Source organism: Martes martes (assembly GCF_963455335.1).
Source record: "Martes martes genome assembly, chromosome: 17".
In the NCBI taxonomy this organism is placed as follows: domain Eukaryota; kingdom Metazoa; phylum Chordata; class Mammalia; order Carnivora; family Mustelidae; genus Martes; species Martes martes.
In genome coordinates this window covers 35,156,523-35,174,282 of record NC_137905.1, presented here as the reverse complement: position 1 = coordinate 35,174,282, position 17,760 = coordinate 35,156,523, and the positions used below count along the sequence as shown (strand labels likewise).

Genomic DNA, 17,760 nt, shown 5'->3' with positions numbered 1-17,760 from the left:
AAATTATTTAGATGACCTGATTGACAATTCCCAGGATTCACCAACATTCTAGGTATTCTCCCTTCACTTGAAGAATTAAAGTGTGATCTTCTTATGATGATCTGATATACATGAGTTAGCCTCAGATTTGGATATACAAATTTATGTATTATGAGATTTAAAATGATTCAATTTATAGAAAATGCTAACGTTCTATTAAGGTTTCAATTCTCCCTTTAGTTTTGTAGCTACTTTTATAGCTTTTTATTGATTTCTACTACATCTGGCACGTAAAGTTAATGTTTTCTCTAAGTCTGGTTATAATTCTATTTGATAGAAAAAAAATGTACCTTATTTTTCTTGACCTTTTGGTCCTATGTAATTTAATAAAGAGATACCACCTTATTTGTAGAAATTCTAGAATATTCTGACACAACACTAACATATAGTTTAAAAGCGTTAACAGTATGATAGGACACAAAATAAGCTTTCTAGAAGTTGACTGCTTAATTATTAGAGGTTTCTATGGGCTGCAGATCTCCCAAGTACCTTATCTGACACTAACCAGTAGCAGCACTATTTATGAGCTCATTCTAAGGCTCAGAGACTGCCAAAGAGTTTTACAGACAATACCTTTTGGGTCACTAGTACCTTTGTAACCTGTAAATGCAAAGGCCTTTTCTTGTCATAACAATGTCAGTGGTTTTGGACCACATTTTAGTTCTTCTTTTTCTCTTACTCCTCTGTCAAGCTATTTATATTCTCTTTTTTGGAGGGCTCATTTGGGTCTTACTTCTTAGCTCTTGGAGGACTATTAAATTTACTTTGCTTTATTCCTTAACCTAGGTTTCCTAAATGTTCCAGCTTTGTTCTCTTATTAGTATAATTAACATGTTGACTTTAAAGTATCTATAAAGTATTCAAACCAGTTTTCTCTTCCAATTACCTTTGTCTATGAAGGAAGTAGACAAAATAATTCCTTTAGTCGTTCAGAGGCTTTTGTTTTTGGTTTGACAATCACTAAATTTACTGATTGTTTCTTTGCAATGTTTCTCATACTTGTCCTTCCAAATTTATTGACGAAATTAGTGCATGCTTTTACCACTTCAGACCCGGCTTGTCTCCTGACCAGTTTCTATCCCCAGAAAACCCACTATTTTAAGACTTTAAATTTGCCTCTCTTTTGATACAAAAATCTCAGGCATATCAGAGATTTTCATAATTTTCCCCTGAATTCCTATTCTATGTCCAAGAAGCAATACTTTCTGCAGATTCCATCAGACCAGAAGATTTTTATTTTCTGAAGTTAATATAAAAAGGTAATAATAAGGGGCACCTGGGTGGCTCAGTGGGTTAAGCCTCTGCCTTTGGCTCAGGTCATGATCCCAGGGTCCTAGGATCAAGCCTTGCATCAGGATCTCTGCTCAGCGGGGAGCCTGCTTTCCCCCTCTCTCTGCCTACCTCTCTGCCTACTTGTAAGGTCTCTCTGTCAAATAAAGAAATAAAAAAATCTTTAAAAAAAGGTAATAATAAAAAGATGTTCAAAATTATTCTACTACTTCCCACTGCTTTCACAGAATAAAACTAACATTTGTTCACCTGCTATCATATGGTAATTCAATGTGTTCTCAGTCCATTTTTATAGTTTTTATATTTTAACAGAAAATCTCTTCAAGCCTAAGTGGTTTATTTACCAGTCACTAACCACACCCTGTTTTTATACCTCTATATATTTTTAGCCAAACCTCAGAGTTGCTTCAAAGTCCAGTCCAAAATCTTACCTTTTTTGAGTCTTCCTACCCTTTCTCAGCCTAAAGTGATTTGATTTGCCATAACACTTTGCATCTTGTCTATGGCATTAATTCCGTATTTAACAGGGAAATATAGTCTGGTTTCACTTATGTTGTGGCAGTTGTTACTCTAGTCTTGTGCTTTTTTTTTTTTTTTTAAACATATAATGTATTATTTGCTCCAGGGGTACAGGTCTGTGAATTATCAGGCTTACACATTTCATAGCACTCACCATAGCACATACCCTCCCCAATGTCTATAACTCAGCCACTCTATCCCTCTCTTCCCCCACCCCAGCAATCCTCAGTTTGTAACTGAGATTAAGAATCTCTTATGATTTGTCTCCCTCCCCAGTCTCATCTTGTTTCATTTTTTTCCTTCTCTACCCCCCTTGACCCCCTGCCCCCTGCCCTGTCTCTCAAATTCCTCATATCAGAGAGATCATATGATACTTGTCCTTCTCTGATTGACTTACTTTGCTTAGCATGATACCCTCTAGGTTCCATCAATGCCATTGCAAATGGCAAGATTTCATTTCTTTTGATGGCTGCATAGTATTCCATCGTGTGTGTGTGTGTGTGTGTGTGTGTGTGACATCTTCTTTATTCATGTGCTTTTTACAAATTTGTCTTTTGTTTTCCCAACTAGACTATACATTTCTTAAAGGCAAGGACCTTACATTAAAATCTATACTTTCTTACATGGCATTCAGTATAATATTTGAAACATAAGAGAGGTCTAACTTTTGCATTTTGTTTGTAGGTGTTAAAGATTTTGTTAAAATTAAAGATCTTTTAAAGTACATGATGCTCTCTAAAGAAGTTCATCCAACTCAGAGGATAGAATCAATTGCATATGAACTTAGAAGTACTATATCAAAAAAATAAGACACTTCAGGTACATACTTGGGTTTCTTTCTTACCATTGCTGACTACTACTCTTCCATAATTTACTTTTTCATTATTAAATTAATATATTAATCTAACCACACAACAGAAAATCTGAAAAACGGAATAAGATAACCTATTAAACTGCTTTCACACAACCATTACCACCAGTTTGATATATTTTTTTCTAATTTTTTAAAGATGATTACATTGTGTAACATATTGTTCTAATTTCTTTAATAGTTAATATGACTGAACACTTAAATGTGTTTTTTTCTTCTAACAGAATCTTCATAACCATCATTTTTATTGACTGTATAATATTCTATGCAGTTTTATTTAGCTGATTTCTGGAATAGTATGTCTTTGTCTTTTTTTTTTTTTAAAGATTTTATTTATTTATTTGACAGAGAAAGAAACAGTGAGAGAGGGAACACAAACAGGGGGAGTGGGAGTGGGAGAAGCAGGTTTCCTGCCAAGCAGGGAACCCAATGCAGGGCTCGATCCCAGGACTCTGGGATCATGACCTGAGCCGAAGGAAGACACTTAACGCCACAAAGGCGCCCCTGTCTTTGTCTTATTAAGGAAATAAATATCATTCCATTTAGCTTGAATAATTATTCCGTTGTTGTTTTGGCAAAAGCTCCTGCTTTGTGTGATTTCAAACCACTCTACCTACCTCCCTTTGGCTATACCAGAATAGCCTAAATTTAAAGTACACATTTTTAAATCTTTAACAAAATATTTTATGTTAATAACTAAAAATTTCATCATAACTGTAAGACAACTTCTGTTTCTAGACAACTTAAGTGAGCTGGAAGTCATTAAACCCTCCTTTCTTGTACAGGATTCTTCCCGTGAGTCTATTATTTATTCAAGCATGTGCTTTTTTAATTAAAAAAAATTTTTTTTAATGCATTGTTATCCATTTGGTAAATGGTGAATTTCTGAAATCATGCTGATTTCCTGGCCGTCAACCTCATTTCTTGGCTTGGTTCTGAGAGAGAGAGAGAGAGATAGAGAGTGTGTGTGTGTGCATGTGCACATGCATGTGCCTTGCACAGGGGAGTTAAGGATGGAGAGCAGGATGCAATTCACAGATGTATTCAAATGTATAGAAAATGTATATTTTGTATATATTAATATTTATAACCTTATTCAATGTCATCTGCTTTTTTTGGACTCATTAGCAGTCTTGTTTTTTGATAATATCCAACTAAAAATACAAGGATTTTTAAAAAGACATTGTGGGATATTCACTTAAAGCTTACCAATATATTTAAAGTGTTTACTGATATGTTACCTAAAGTCATTAAAAATAGTGGGGATATATAGCTATGTTTCTTAATGGACTGCATCCTATATTCTGCACATTTAAAAAATACCAATATATAAATGTCTATGTTTATGGTTAGAAGAATTTAAAAAAATTAATTAAAGCTACTAATAATTTTGTTAAAAACAAGGCACTTTATCATACAAAACACACAACTACAAAACAAGTAACTTTAATTCGGACTTTTTTTTCTCCCAATTTGGGGATTCTTAGGCAGAGGTTAAAGGGAGGTATATATGCCCTCTGAGAATCACATAGCGCATATATACTTTATTTTCTATAGAGAGACTTGTAAAAGTATTTGTCATTAATCCAGCTAATCAAGTTAGTCAGCCAATATAAAAAAATTATTTCATGTATTCCATAACTTGACTACTAGCTTATTAAAGACTATAAATCAAATACCAGAAATCTGCTCAAAATCAAAGTAATATTCAACATAATGAAACTAAAACACAGCACAACATAGAGATGTATGTTCATGTTTCCATCAAATAACACTATTAAACTTGCTTTAGGTGCCTTAGGATTTATCTCGAGGGCACTGAATGATGAGTTGATTTAGTCAACTAAGCAAAGAGCAGTAACAATAAACAATAAACAATAAAACTAGGTAAGTCTGATGAAAAGACACATACAGTAATTTCTTGTGATCTTACTGTGTGCTGGACACTATGCTTTACTCACATTGTGTTATTCACTGTAGTCTTGTGAACTGGATATGATCGCCACTGTCATTTTATGAATGAGGAAACTGAGGCCTCTGGACATGATGACATGTCATCTGGATTCTGAGGAATAGGCTGAGATGTTTATTGGCAGAATGAAGGAAAAGCAGGAGGGGAGTGAGCTTCAAACTCTTAGGTGGTGGTCATCTATACTACTTTCCCACTGAATACCAAAAGTCTTTTTAATAAATGGCAAATGGTGAAAGCCATATGTGTTTTAGATGTTCCTAACTGAAGTAAACTCGATTTACGGTATCGAATCTTATGGAAAACAGAGATGCATGTGTTCTCATGTGGCAAATTCCTAATAGATGTTATTCTTCTTTGGAATTAAGATGTAAATAAAAATGGTTTTTAGTATGCAAGTTTTAAGAGGTCAGGTTAAGTCTGGTTTTTTTTTTTTTTGGTTCCATAATCTAGATATAAATGAAGACTCCACAATAATTACTATTTGGTATTCTCTAGAAAAGCCTCAATAGACTTCCTTGTTTTGCATGTCACTCCTGCAAATAGGAGTCTCTGAAGTTCAAATTACACTTTAAATATAAATGTCATAAATTGCTCCTTGTATTAAGGAACTGACCACCTACCATGTATAATACTAGAAAAGGCATCTTTAAAATCTTTAATACTCTGGAGACAACAAAATTATATTCAGGTATAGGAAATTAATATGACTAGGTTAGAGAGAGGGGTGGAATTTGGAAGTTGAAAAGAGTCTTACCAAAGTCTGCAAATGCGGACTGTCCGACCACCATCATATTTTGAGGTTTTTCAAATATAGTGCTGAGAGAGAAATTTCCATCCTGTTAATGGCAGAAAATTTTAGGTTAGATTATCATAATTCATTCATTTGTCAAGTGTGAAAGAAAGCATTTAAACTGAAGCAGGGAAATAAATAATTTAAGGCTTTTGTTGTACTGTACAAAAATTATTCTACTTTCCTATAATACCTTTATCATTAAAAAAAAAAAAGGAACTGCTGTGAGTTGATAAAGATTGCCTGGAGTGCTTTTCTGCTGTCCCTTTCAGTTGTATGTCCTTTACTAAATCTTCTTTATAATTTCAGATGTAATGACTGTCTTCTACTTTCAAGTACCACGGAAACAGTAGTATATTTGGTATATTCTTTTTTTTTTTGGGTAATATAAAGAAGTATGAAAAAACATTCCTACCTCGAGGGAGCTTACAGTCCAGTTGGGAGATAAGATATGTCAGGGAAATAGAATTTCTGAAGGTAATATATATAAATGGTACAAGTAGCAAAGACACTATGTTTCACAGATTTCAATTGTGCATAATTAAGAAAAAAATTAAGATTCAAATGAAATGAGAATTCCACTGATCCTTACAGAGCTAATTACTTAGCAATTCAAGTTTATGTATCATTGAGAAAAGGAAGTAAAGGATTAAGACAACTGGCAGGTACTAGGGGTGGCTAAGCTAAATAAGAAAAGAAAACCCATTAGAGATCATTTTTTTCAGTTACTCTTTCTAAAATGGAGAGTTACACATCTTACTTATAAAAATATGCATTTCTTTAAATTATTCTTTCCTTTCTATAATTTTAGGTGACAATAACAGAAAAATCAGCCAAACATTGGATTTGGGATCTGAAGCACTCTTTTTATCACTGACATCTTTATTTACTATTTGACATACTGACTCTGATTACTACATACTTTATATAGATATCTATAAGTTGAAAAATATTTTAAAAATTAATTTGTTCCCTCTAAGAATACTGCAGATACGCAAGTTAGTTTTTTTTTTTTTTAAGATTTTATTTATTTGACAGACAGAGATCACAAGCAGGCTGAGAGGCAGGCAGAGAGGGAGAGAGGAGGAAGCAGGCTCGCCGCCGAGCAGAGAGCCCGATGTGGGGCTTGATCTCAGGACCCTGAGATCATGACCTGAGCCAAAGGCACAGGCTTTAACCCACTGCGCCACCCAGGCGCCCCGCAAGTTAGTTTCTTAAGAAATCCCTTCTGATATTTACAAAGAAAGGCATTGCTGCATTAAAAACATGAAGACCAAATGCTTGAGGAACATGAGTAAGTGGGTAAGATTTGTCTTGTGACAGACCATTTTCTAAACATTTTTTTTTTAAAGATTTTATTTATTTATTTGACAGACAGATCACAAGTAGGCAGAGAGGCAGGCAGAGAGAGAGAAGGGAGGATGCAGGCTCCCCACTGAGCAGAGAGCCCGATGCGGGGCTCTATCCCAGGACCCTGGGATCATGACCCGAGCCGAAGGCAAAGGCTTTAACCCACTGAGCCACCCAGGCGCCCCCATTTTCTAAACATTTTAACACTCTATTATCTGCATGCAGAAATATGTTTTCCCTACAATTACTAATATATCTGATATACTTTTTGAATGATCTTTCTATAGAAATCTTATTTACATAGTGTCTTATACCTTATGAATCCCTTCCAGTCTTACCGATACCTGAAATTACATTACAGATATATCAAAGGTGCCCAAGTTCTGATTGAAGTGTCAGGTGTTTTTGCATTTTAGAAAGACCATAGCACTGGGTACAGAGTAGACATAATGGTTCTAGAGATTCATTATAGAATGAATGGAAAAATCTCTTTTAAAATACATCAGCTTCATGTAACATAAAGAAGAATATCAACCCATTATACTGATTCAAATGAACAAACTACTCCAGTGAAAATATGTTAAACTTTGTAAACATACCTAGAAATATTTCTGGATATAACTTTACGATGTATCTCCATCAAGAAACACTAAGTACTTCCCAGGTGATGGCCTTCCATGTCTAAGATGTCACATGAACCCTGAACCTCAATAGAAGGAAAGCAATAATTCCTTCCAACCGCTGGAGAAAGAGAATATATTCTTGGTATAGTCTAGTAGAAAGGTCACTAGACATGGAGTTAGATAACAGGAGTTCTAGTCCTGCTTTCACTGGCAAGTCGTATCACTTTGGGACAGCCATTACTGCTCTGGGTCTCAGTTTCTTAACAGTTTAGTAGGAGATTAATGTACTGTCTACTTGAGCATTCTAGAGAGGATCAGTACAATGATAGATTAGAAGTATTCTGCAAAATGTGAACTTATCAAGCTCTTATATGGTATTTTTATAATGGCAGTCCTGTGCTTTTATGAGCTGTAAGTGCTTTTATCATGGGCTGCGTTTTGACACTAATACACTATGTTCTATTCCATTCTTTACTATGCTGTTCTTACTGGCCTTCAATGTGTCCCTACAATCCAAAGTTGGCTTAATTCACTAGGGGTTCTGCTGCAGTTATGTCTTTTGCCTTTCCTTTTGCCTATCACCACATGAAATGACTGTACAATGATTTAAGGGTAGAAATTTTAGAGACAGATTTCCTAGTTCAACTTCTAGCTCCACTGTTTGCTAGCATTCAGATCTGAGTAAGTTAGTTCTAATCTAAGCATCTGTTTACTTATCTTGAAAATGTATTTTTACAAAGCTTTTGTGAGGGTTAGTGAGATAATCCATATAAAGTGCTTAGTAGAATATATGCATATATTCACTATTATCACAAGTAGGAACACTAGTAGTAATACCACTATTTCTGCTACCAAAACTACCACCTACTATTGAAGCAGGTAACCCACTGGCATTGAAAAAGGAAACTACCTGCCATTTTCTGTTTTAATGCCAACCACAAGTGCAATGTTGTAACAAGTATCTTTTTGTAGAGGACTACCTTTGCTTTGGCCTGCATGGGTTTTGTTATTGTTGTTGTTTGTTTGTTTGTTTGTTTTTTAGAGAGAGAGAGAGAAAGGGAGATAGGGAGGAAGGGGCAGAGGGAGAGAGAATATTAGGCAGGCTCCAATGTGGAGACTGATGCAGGGCTCAATCTCATTATCTGAGAGTCTGACCTGAGCTGAAATCAAGAGTCGTATGCTTAACTGACTGAGCCACGCAGGTCTCCCCAGCCCACGTGTTTTTTTTTTTTTTTTTTAAGATTTTTATTTTTATTTGACAGAGAGAGATCACAAGTAGGCAGAGAGGCAGGTAGAGAGAGAGGAAGGGAAGCAGGCTCCCCGCTGAGCAGAGAGCCCGATGAGGGTCTCGATTCCAGGACCCTGAGATCATGACCTGAGCCGAAGGCAGTGGCTTAACCCACTGAGCCACCCAGGCGCCCCCAGCCTACATGTTTTAATATTTAACATTAAAACTCTTACATGTACAGCGTTTGAAAAAAATGATCAAGAAGCAATATTTGATGACTATTTTGTGTCTACAGTTTTATTCATATAAAGCAATGATTTTCAACTGCGGGTGATTTTGTTCTCCAGGGGACATTGGACAATGTCCAGAGATCTATATGACTGTCATAACTGGGGCTAGCTACTAGCATCTAAGTCAGAGATACTGACAAACAACCTACCGTGCATAGGACAGAACTCTACAATGAAGAATTATCTGGCCTCCAATGGTAATAATGCCAAGATGGAATTCTGACATAAAGGGTAATGGGTAAAGCCCAATGACTTTGCCATCCTTGTCCTAGCTGTTCCCCTTTGTGACACTTATTTAATCTCTTCTTTGAGCTCTAGTCTTACAATTCTAACCACCTCCTTGATATGTCTCTTATCTGAAATAATATTTTCCCTGCCTCAAATCAGGTATTTCATTCATCTTATTTGTTACTAGTCACTAATAGAAAACACAAGTTAACCTTTCATTAATGGTCTTTCTCTCTAATATTCATCCTTTGTAGGCCATTTTCGATACTTTAGTCCTTTAATCATTCATCTCTTTCCCAGGTTATAGTAAATTCTACCTAAATTATCTCCTTGCCTCTAGATTTTCCATACAAACTTATCTGATATGGAGTAGCAAGATAACTGCAATAATGAAAGCTCTTTTCATCTCACCTTCAGTCTTAAAACATTTAAAAGTTTCTCAGTAAATACTTAAAAGGTCAAATGACTTAGTTTAGAAGTCAAGACTTCTGCTTATCTTACCTCAATCAATTCTTCTAATCTAACTTTTCAGTGTCTTTTCATGCTCTGGCCCAAACCAGCCACATTCTATTCTCTGAATATGTTCTGAGTTTCCCCTGTACTTCCTTGCCCATCTCTTTCTTTTTTGTCACTTCCAATCATTAATATCCTGATCATTTATACTGGCCATTTCAAATACCACATCTTTCTTGAAGTCCTCCCTGATGATCCTAAGTAGACCAAATGGAAGCAATTGCTCTGTCTTTGAGCTACATGTAGCATGAGCTTTGTATGTCTCATCAAACCAGTCAGAGTTGCCCACACTCACATCTTAGCCCTTTTGGCCTATAAACTCCCTTAACTTTTCTGCTTCCTGGAGTACCTTCATGGGACTGTGTGGACAACTGCATTCTAACAAGATTTGCTGATGCTCTAGTTCTACTACCTAATAGGATTTCAAGGGTTTTTTTGGTTAATAGTGAATACTACAAATTGTCTCCCCTATCTCTAACTGAAAATAATCCTCCATTTTACAAAACCTACACTTTATCTGAACTAATTGAGTCTACATTTCTCTTAATTTGTACCAGTGATTTTTAAATTGTTAACATGGGTACCTTACTGATCCAGCTGTTTTGCAGCAAGAACAACCCTTAGTCTCTATTGTCCAATAGTCAATTTATTAACTTTCTTTAAAGTCAACAATAATAAAAAGGATCAAATCAAAATCTAGTCTCTTCTTAATGATTTTTCTCCTACTACATTGCTTTACTATGTTTAATTCAGCAGACTGCCACTACTTTCAAGATGAGACAAACCCAGCTTCCTTAATATGTAACAACAGAGAGTTAGACAAATGGGAAAACAGAGGAATATTTTTCAAATGAAAGAACAAAACAAAACCACAGCAAAAAAGCTAAATGAATGAAGATAAGCAGTATGCATAAAGAATTCAAAGTAATGATCACAAAGCTATTTAGTGGACTTGAGAAAAGAGTGTAGAATTTCAGTGAGACAAGAGATTGAAAATATACAATGAAACCAGTTAAAGAGGATGAACTCAATAACAAATTAAAAATGTACTAGAGGGAATCAATAGAAGATTAGAAGAGGGAGAAGAATGGGTTAGCAACCTGGAAGATAGAGTAATGGAAAGCAACCAATGGAAAGCAAAGAAAAAAAAAGAATAATAAAAAGTGGGAGTAGACTTGGGGAACTCAGTGATATAGTCAGCTGTAATAACATCTGCATTATAGGGATCCCAGGAGAAGAGACAAAGGGGCAGAAAATTTGTTTGAAGAAGTAACAGCTGACAACATCCCTAATTCAGGGAAGAAAATAGACATCCAGATCCAGGACACACAGAGACCCCCAAACAAAATCAATGCAAAGAAGTCCACACCATGGCACATAATTAAAATGGCAAGAAATACTGATAAGGAGGGAATTTTAAAAGCAGCAAAAGAAAAAACAAACAAACAAAAAATGAAAAACCCAAACCAGTTACATTCAAGAGAAACCACATAAGGCTATCAGCTGATTTTTCAGCAGAAAGTTTATAGGTCAGAAGGGAGTGGAATGATATATTCAAAGTATTAAAAGGAAAAACATGCAACCAAGAATATTCTATCCAACAAAGTTATCATTCAGAAGACAAGAAGAGATAAAAAGTTTCCTAGACAAACAAAAGTTAAAGGAGTTCATCACCATTAACTCAGCCTTCCAAGAAATGCTGAAAGGGAATTCTATGAGTGGAGAGAAAAGGCCATAATTAGACGTGAGAAAATTATGAGAACAAAGATTTCACAAGTAAATACAAATATAATAAAAGCAGTAGATTAATCACTTATAACAGCAGTACAAAGGTTAAAGGAAAAAAGCAGCAAAATCTATTATATTTATAAAGACCAGTCAGGGGATTCATAAAATGAAAGGATGTAATATATGATATCATACACAGAAAACATGGAGGGGGTGGCAGAGTAAAAATGTAGTGTTTTTAGAATGGGTTCAAACTTAAGTGACCATCAACTTAATACAGATTATTGTATGCACAAGATGTTATATATGAACCTAATGGTAATCACATAACCAAAAAATTGTAATCGAGACACAAAAAATAAAGAGGAAGTAATCTAAGCATATCACTTAAAAAACCCATCAAATCACAAAGGATGACAAGAAAAGAAGAAACAGAGAAGAAACAACAACAACCATAAAACAAGTAACAAAATGGCAGTTGAGTATGTGCCTATCAATAATTATACTGAATGTAAATGGTCTGACTGAATACTTCAAATAAAAGACAAAGGGTGACCGAATGGATAGAAAGGCAAGATGCATCCATATGTTGCCTATAGGACAATCATTTCAGACCTAAAAATACATGCAGACAGAAAGAGAAGGGACAGAAAAACATTTACCATGTAAATGCAAGTGAAAAGAAAGCTGGGGTTGCAATCAATACTTATATCTAATAGAAGAGACATTAAAGCAAAGACCATCCAAGAGACAAAGAAGGACACTACATAATGACAAAGGAAACAATCCAACAAGAGGATCTAACAATCGTAAATATTTATGCACCCAACATGGTAGAAGCTAAATACATAAAGCAGCTATTGACAGACATAAAGGAAAAATCAACAGGAATACAATAATAGGGAACTTTAATATCCCACTTACATCAATGGATAGATCACCCAGACAGAAAATCAACAAAGAAACAATAGCTTTGAATGATATATTGGACTAAATGGACTTAACAGATATATATTCAGAATATTTCACCCAAAAGGACAAGGAATACTCATTCTTTTCAAGGGCACATGGAACACTCTCCAGATAAGATCACACATTGGGTCATTAAACAAGTCTCAATAAATTCAAATAGACTGAAATCATATCATGTATCTTTTCTGACCACAACAGTATGAAACTAGAAATAAGCCACAAGAAGGAATTTGGAAAGAACACAAATGCATGGAAGCTACATAACATGATACTAAACAATGAATGGGTCAAGGAAGAAATCAAAGAGAAAATTAAAAAAATACATGTAGACAAATGAACACGAAAACACAATGATCCAAAATCTTTGGGATATTGCAAAAGTGGTCCTAAAAGGGACGTTTATAACAACAGAAGCCTCAAGAAACAAGAAAAATCTCAAATAAACAACCTAACCTTACACCTCATGGAGCTGGAAAAAAGAACAACTAAAGTCCAAAACCAGTAGAAGGAAAGAAATAAAAAAGATTAGAGCAGAAATAAGTGAAATACAGAAAAAAAAAAACAAACCAAAAAACAAAAACAGAAAGATCAATGACTCAAAAGCTGGTTTATTGAAAATATCAACAAAAATTGATAAACCCTTAGCCAGACTCATCCAAAAAGCAACCCACTCCTGAAAAACAGAGAACTCAAATAAACAAAATCAGAAATGAAAGAGGAGAAATAACAATGAATAGCACAGAAATACAAAGGGTTATAGGAAAATATTACGAAGAATTATATGCCAACAAATTGAACAACCTAGAAGAAATAGATAAATTCCTAGAAACCTGTAACATCCCAAATTTGAATCAGAAATACAAAAATTGACCAGACTGATTACCAGTAGTGAAACTTAATCAGTTTTCAAAAAACTCCCAACAAACAAAAGTCCAGGAGGACCAGATGGCTTCACGGGTGAATTCTACCAAACGTTAAAAGAAGAGTTACTACCTATTCTTTTCAAATAAAAAAAAAAAAAATTAGAAGATGAAGGAAAGCCACTCAATTCATTCTATGAAGCCAGTATTACCCATAACAATACCAAAGAAAGTACAAAAAATAAAAATTACAGGACAATAACTCTGATGAACACAGATGCAAAAATCTTCTACAAAATATTAGCAAACTGAATCCAACACTACATAAAAAATCATTCACCTTGATTAAGGGGATTTACTGCAGGGATGCACAGGTGGTTCAATACATGCAAATCAATCAATATGATATATCACGTTAACAAGAGAAAGGATAAAAACCATGTGGTCATATCAGCAAATACAGAAAGAGCATTTGAGAATGTACAATATCTATTCATGATAAAAACTCTAACACAGTAGTTTTAGAGGAAACATATCTCAACATAATAAAGGCCATATATGAAAAACCCTGGCTAATATCATATGCAATGGTGAAACACTGAGCTTTTTCTCTAAGATCAGGAACAAGAAAATAATGTCCACTCACCACTTTTATTCAACATAGTACTAGAAATCTTAGCCACAGCAGTAAGACAAGAAAAAGAAATAAAAGGCATCCACTGGTAAGGAAGAAATAAAACTTTCACTATTTGCAGATGCCATGAATATATATATATATGTGTGTGTGTGTGTATATATATATATATATGTGTATATATATATATATACACATATGTGTATATATGTGTATATATATACACACACACAGACACACTAAAAGTGCACCATAAAACTACTAGAACTGATAAATGAAAACAGTAAAGTTACAGGATACAAAATTAATATACAGAAATCTTGCATTTCTAGACTCTAATAATGAAGTAGCAGCAGCAGAAGTAAAGAAAACAATCCCATTTACAACTGCACAAAAAGCAATAAAATACCAGGAATATACTTAACCAAGGAGGTAAGTGACCCATACTCTGAAAACTATAAAATGCTGGTGAAAGAAAATGATGATGACATAAACAAATGGAAAGATACTCCATGTTCATGGATTGGAAGAACGAATATTGTCATAATGTCCATACTACCCAAAGAAATCTATCAAAATACAAAGAACATTTTTCACAGAACTAGAACAAACTATCTTAAAATGTGTATGGAACCACAAAAGACTCCAAATAGCAAAAGCAATTTTGAGAAAGAAGAGGAAAGCTGGAGGTATCACAACCACGTATTTCAAAATATAGTACGAAGCTGTAGTAATCAAAACAGTATGATATTGGCAGAAAAATAGGCACATTGATCAATGGAACAGAATACAGCCCAGAAATAGACTCACATGTATATGGTCAACCTATGAAAAAGGAGGAAAGAATACACAATGGGAAAAAGTCTCCTCAACAAACGGTACTACATAAACTGGGCAGCTACATGCAAAAAGAGTGAAACTGAACCACCTTCTTACACCATACAGAAAAATAAACTCAAAATAGATTAAGGACTTAAATGTGAGACCTGAAACCATAAGACTCCTGAAAAGAAAATAGGCAGTAATTGCGTTGACACTGACTGCAGCAACATTTTTCTAGATATGTCTAGAGAAACAAGAGAGACAAAAGCAACATTAAACTATTGAGACTATACCAAAAGAAAAAGCTTTGCACAGTAAAGGAAACCATCACCAAAACAAAAGGCAACCTTCTGAAGAGGAGAAGGTCTTTGCAAATGATATCCAATAAGGGGTTAATATCCAAAATATATAAATAACTTACATAACTCAACACCAAAAACCCAGATAATTTGATTAAAAAATGGGCAAAGGGCCTGAAAAGACATTTTTCCAAAGATATAGATGGCCAACAGATACTTGGAAAAGGTGTTCAACATAACTAATCATCATGGAAATGAAAACTGCTATTAGATACCACTTCATATCTGTCAGAATGGCTTAAATTAAAAACATAAGAAATAAGTGTAACAAGTGTTGGCAAGGATGTGGAAAAAAGGAACCCTCTGTGTATTGACTGAAATGCAAATTGGTGGGGCCTCTGTGGAAAACAGCATGTAAGTTCCTCAAAATATTAAAAACAGAATTACCATATGATCCAAAGATTCCATTACTTGGTATCAACCCAAAGAAAACAAAAACACTAATTTGAAAAGATACAGACACCCCTATGTTTATTGCAGTGTTATTTACAATAGCCAAGATATGGAAGCAACCAAGGGTCCATTCACAGATAGATAAAGAAGATGTGGTATATATACACAATGGACTATTACTCAGCCATAAAAATGAATGAGATCTTGCCATTTGCAATGACACGGATGACTCTAGGGGGTATAAGGTTAAGTGAAATAAATCAGAGAAAGCCAAATTTCATATGATTTTACTCACATGTGGATTTAAGAACAAAATGAACACACACAAAGAAACAGAGACAAATAAAACAGCCTCTTAAATACAGAGAAGAAAATAGTATTTGCCAGAGGGGAGGTGGGTGAAGGGATGGGTGAAACAGATAAAGGGAATTAGAGTACAGTTATCCTAAAAAAAAAAGAAAAAAAAAGAGTACAGTTATCCTGATGAGTACTTAGAAGTGTATAGAGCTGCTGATTCATGATACTGTATACCTGAAACTAAAATAACACTGCATGTTAATTATATTTAAATAAAAAAATAATCTAACCTAGGGAAAAAGAAAATTAGCCTAGGCTGAGAGGACATCATACACTTAAAAGTACTTAATAATTTTATATATGCCTTATATTTATATGTAATGAGGTTTTTTTATCCTCCAGATGGATAGAGATTAGTCGAAATGATTTTCTTGGTACTGTTTCCAAGGTCACCTAAAAACAAAGGTCCCCCAGCAGGGGGAGATTTAATTTACAGTAATTATTAAGTATATGACAATCATATTTCTATTATCAGTAAAACCAATATAATTACACTTTTAAAAAAGTAGACAAAAATAAGTCTTTCTGGTTTGATTGTCTATCTCCCATTTCCCATATTAAAAAAAAAAAAGGATAAAATTGTTTACTGTAGAAGTCACACTTAAAAGCCCTGATCTTGTCTACACATAGCTTTTCCACTCAACTGAGTTTCCTTCTGTGAAAAAAATTTGAGTCATGACCAACATCACGGACTATACTTTAAGAGATGCCTGATAATGAATTTCCTTCTACAAACTGCATGATAAATTTTTGAGATCTGCTTATTTTTCATCTGTATTAAATAGATGGGAAATCAAGAGATCTAAAATTAAAATTTGTTAAGTGTCTATTGTGTGCTTGGCACTTTACACACATTATTTCATTTAATTTTCATAAACATATGAAACACTCTTATTCCCATTTTGCATAGGAGAAACGTGAGGTTTAGAACTTGACCATTATTTGATCAATGTCAGTCAGTTGGCCAATTTGGCCTGTCCTCAAATCCTGTCCTCTACTATGCAGCCTAAAATTCAATTTTAAGATTTGGAGTGTTCTATTCTTCATTAATTAATATTTAATACAGTCTATGCCAAGCTAAACATAAAATAAAATAAAATCATCACATCAGTTTGGAGATCTTCAACTTGCCATTAAAATACATATATTGGGAAAGACTCCTTAATTCTGGTCAAGTTGGCAATAAGTTTAGTGCATGTTGTTCTTATTTTCTTTATATAAGCCTGAAGGCAAGAAGGAAAAATTAGTCTTTTAAAAAGGGTTTTCTTCAATAAACCATCATGCTGACAAATTAAATGACAGTAACCTCTCTCAACAGCTGACAGCCTAGCAGGGGCCCTGTTAACATTCGCATTAGGGCAGACTGATTGGTTTAATTGGCAGTCATGCCTAAAAACCTGCAGAGGAATTGATGCTGAATGAATCATTTCCTTTAGCAATATTCAGCAGTTTGAATGCTGCAATGCAACCAAAGGCTCTTAAAGTTGTTCTATTTATTGTTGAAACCAACCGACCAAGTGATTACTTTCATTTTATTTTCTAAAATTGTGTGCTTTTTACTGAAAGCCATCATTTAAAAATGCTTCAAAGAAAAGATTTCTTACCACATTTTCCCATATCTCAAACTGGAAGGTACTAGAGGCAGACAATGTCGTGAGGAATAAATCTAGAAGGAAAATAATAGAATCGTAAGTTTTGTTACTGATGTATACATTTAAAACAGGAAGAAATGCAATATGTAAAAAGTTATTAATAGAGTTGTACTTAAACATATTTTAAATTATATTTTAAGGAGCTTGATCCTGTCAAAGAAAAGAAAGCAGATGATCCTGTACTAGTACAACTAAGGAAAATGCATTTAAAGGCAGCATTTGGTATTATTCCTTCAAAAGCATTCTTTATTTTTTTTTTTTAATAATTTT

The 17,760-nt window shown here is 34.2% G+C and overlaps 1 protein-coding gene across 1 annotated transcript in view; it reads right to left on the bottom strand.

Annotated features, from left to right (window-relative positions):
• The window catches only part of ITFG1 (integrin alpha FG-GAP repeat containing 1), a 316,107-nt gene that overhangs the window by 201,896 nt on the left and 96,451 nt on the right, over positions 1-17,760 (bottom strand). Inside the window, exons 7-8 of the mRNA XM_080828159.1 lie at positions 17,443-17,504; positions 5,446-5,527 (exon numbers count right to left, since the gene is read on the bottom strand). Of these exons, the coding sequence (XP_080684285.1) occupies positions 5,446-5,527; positions 17,443-17,504 (144 nt within the window). The remainder of the gene's footprint in view (positions 1-5,445; positions 5,528-17,442; positions 17,505-17,760) is intronic.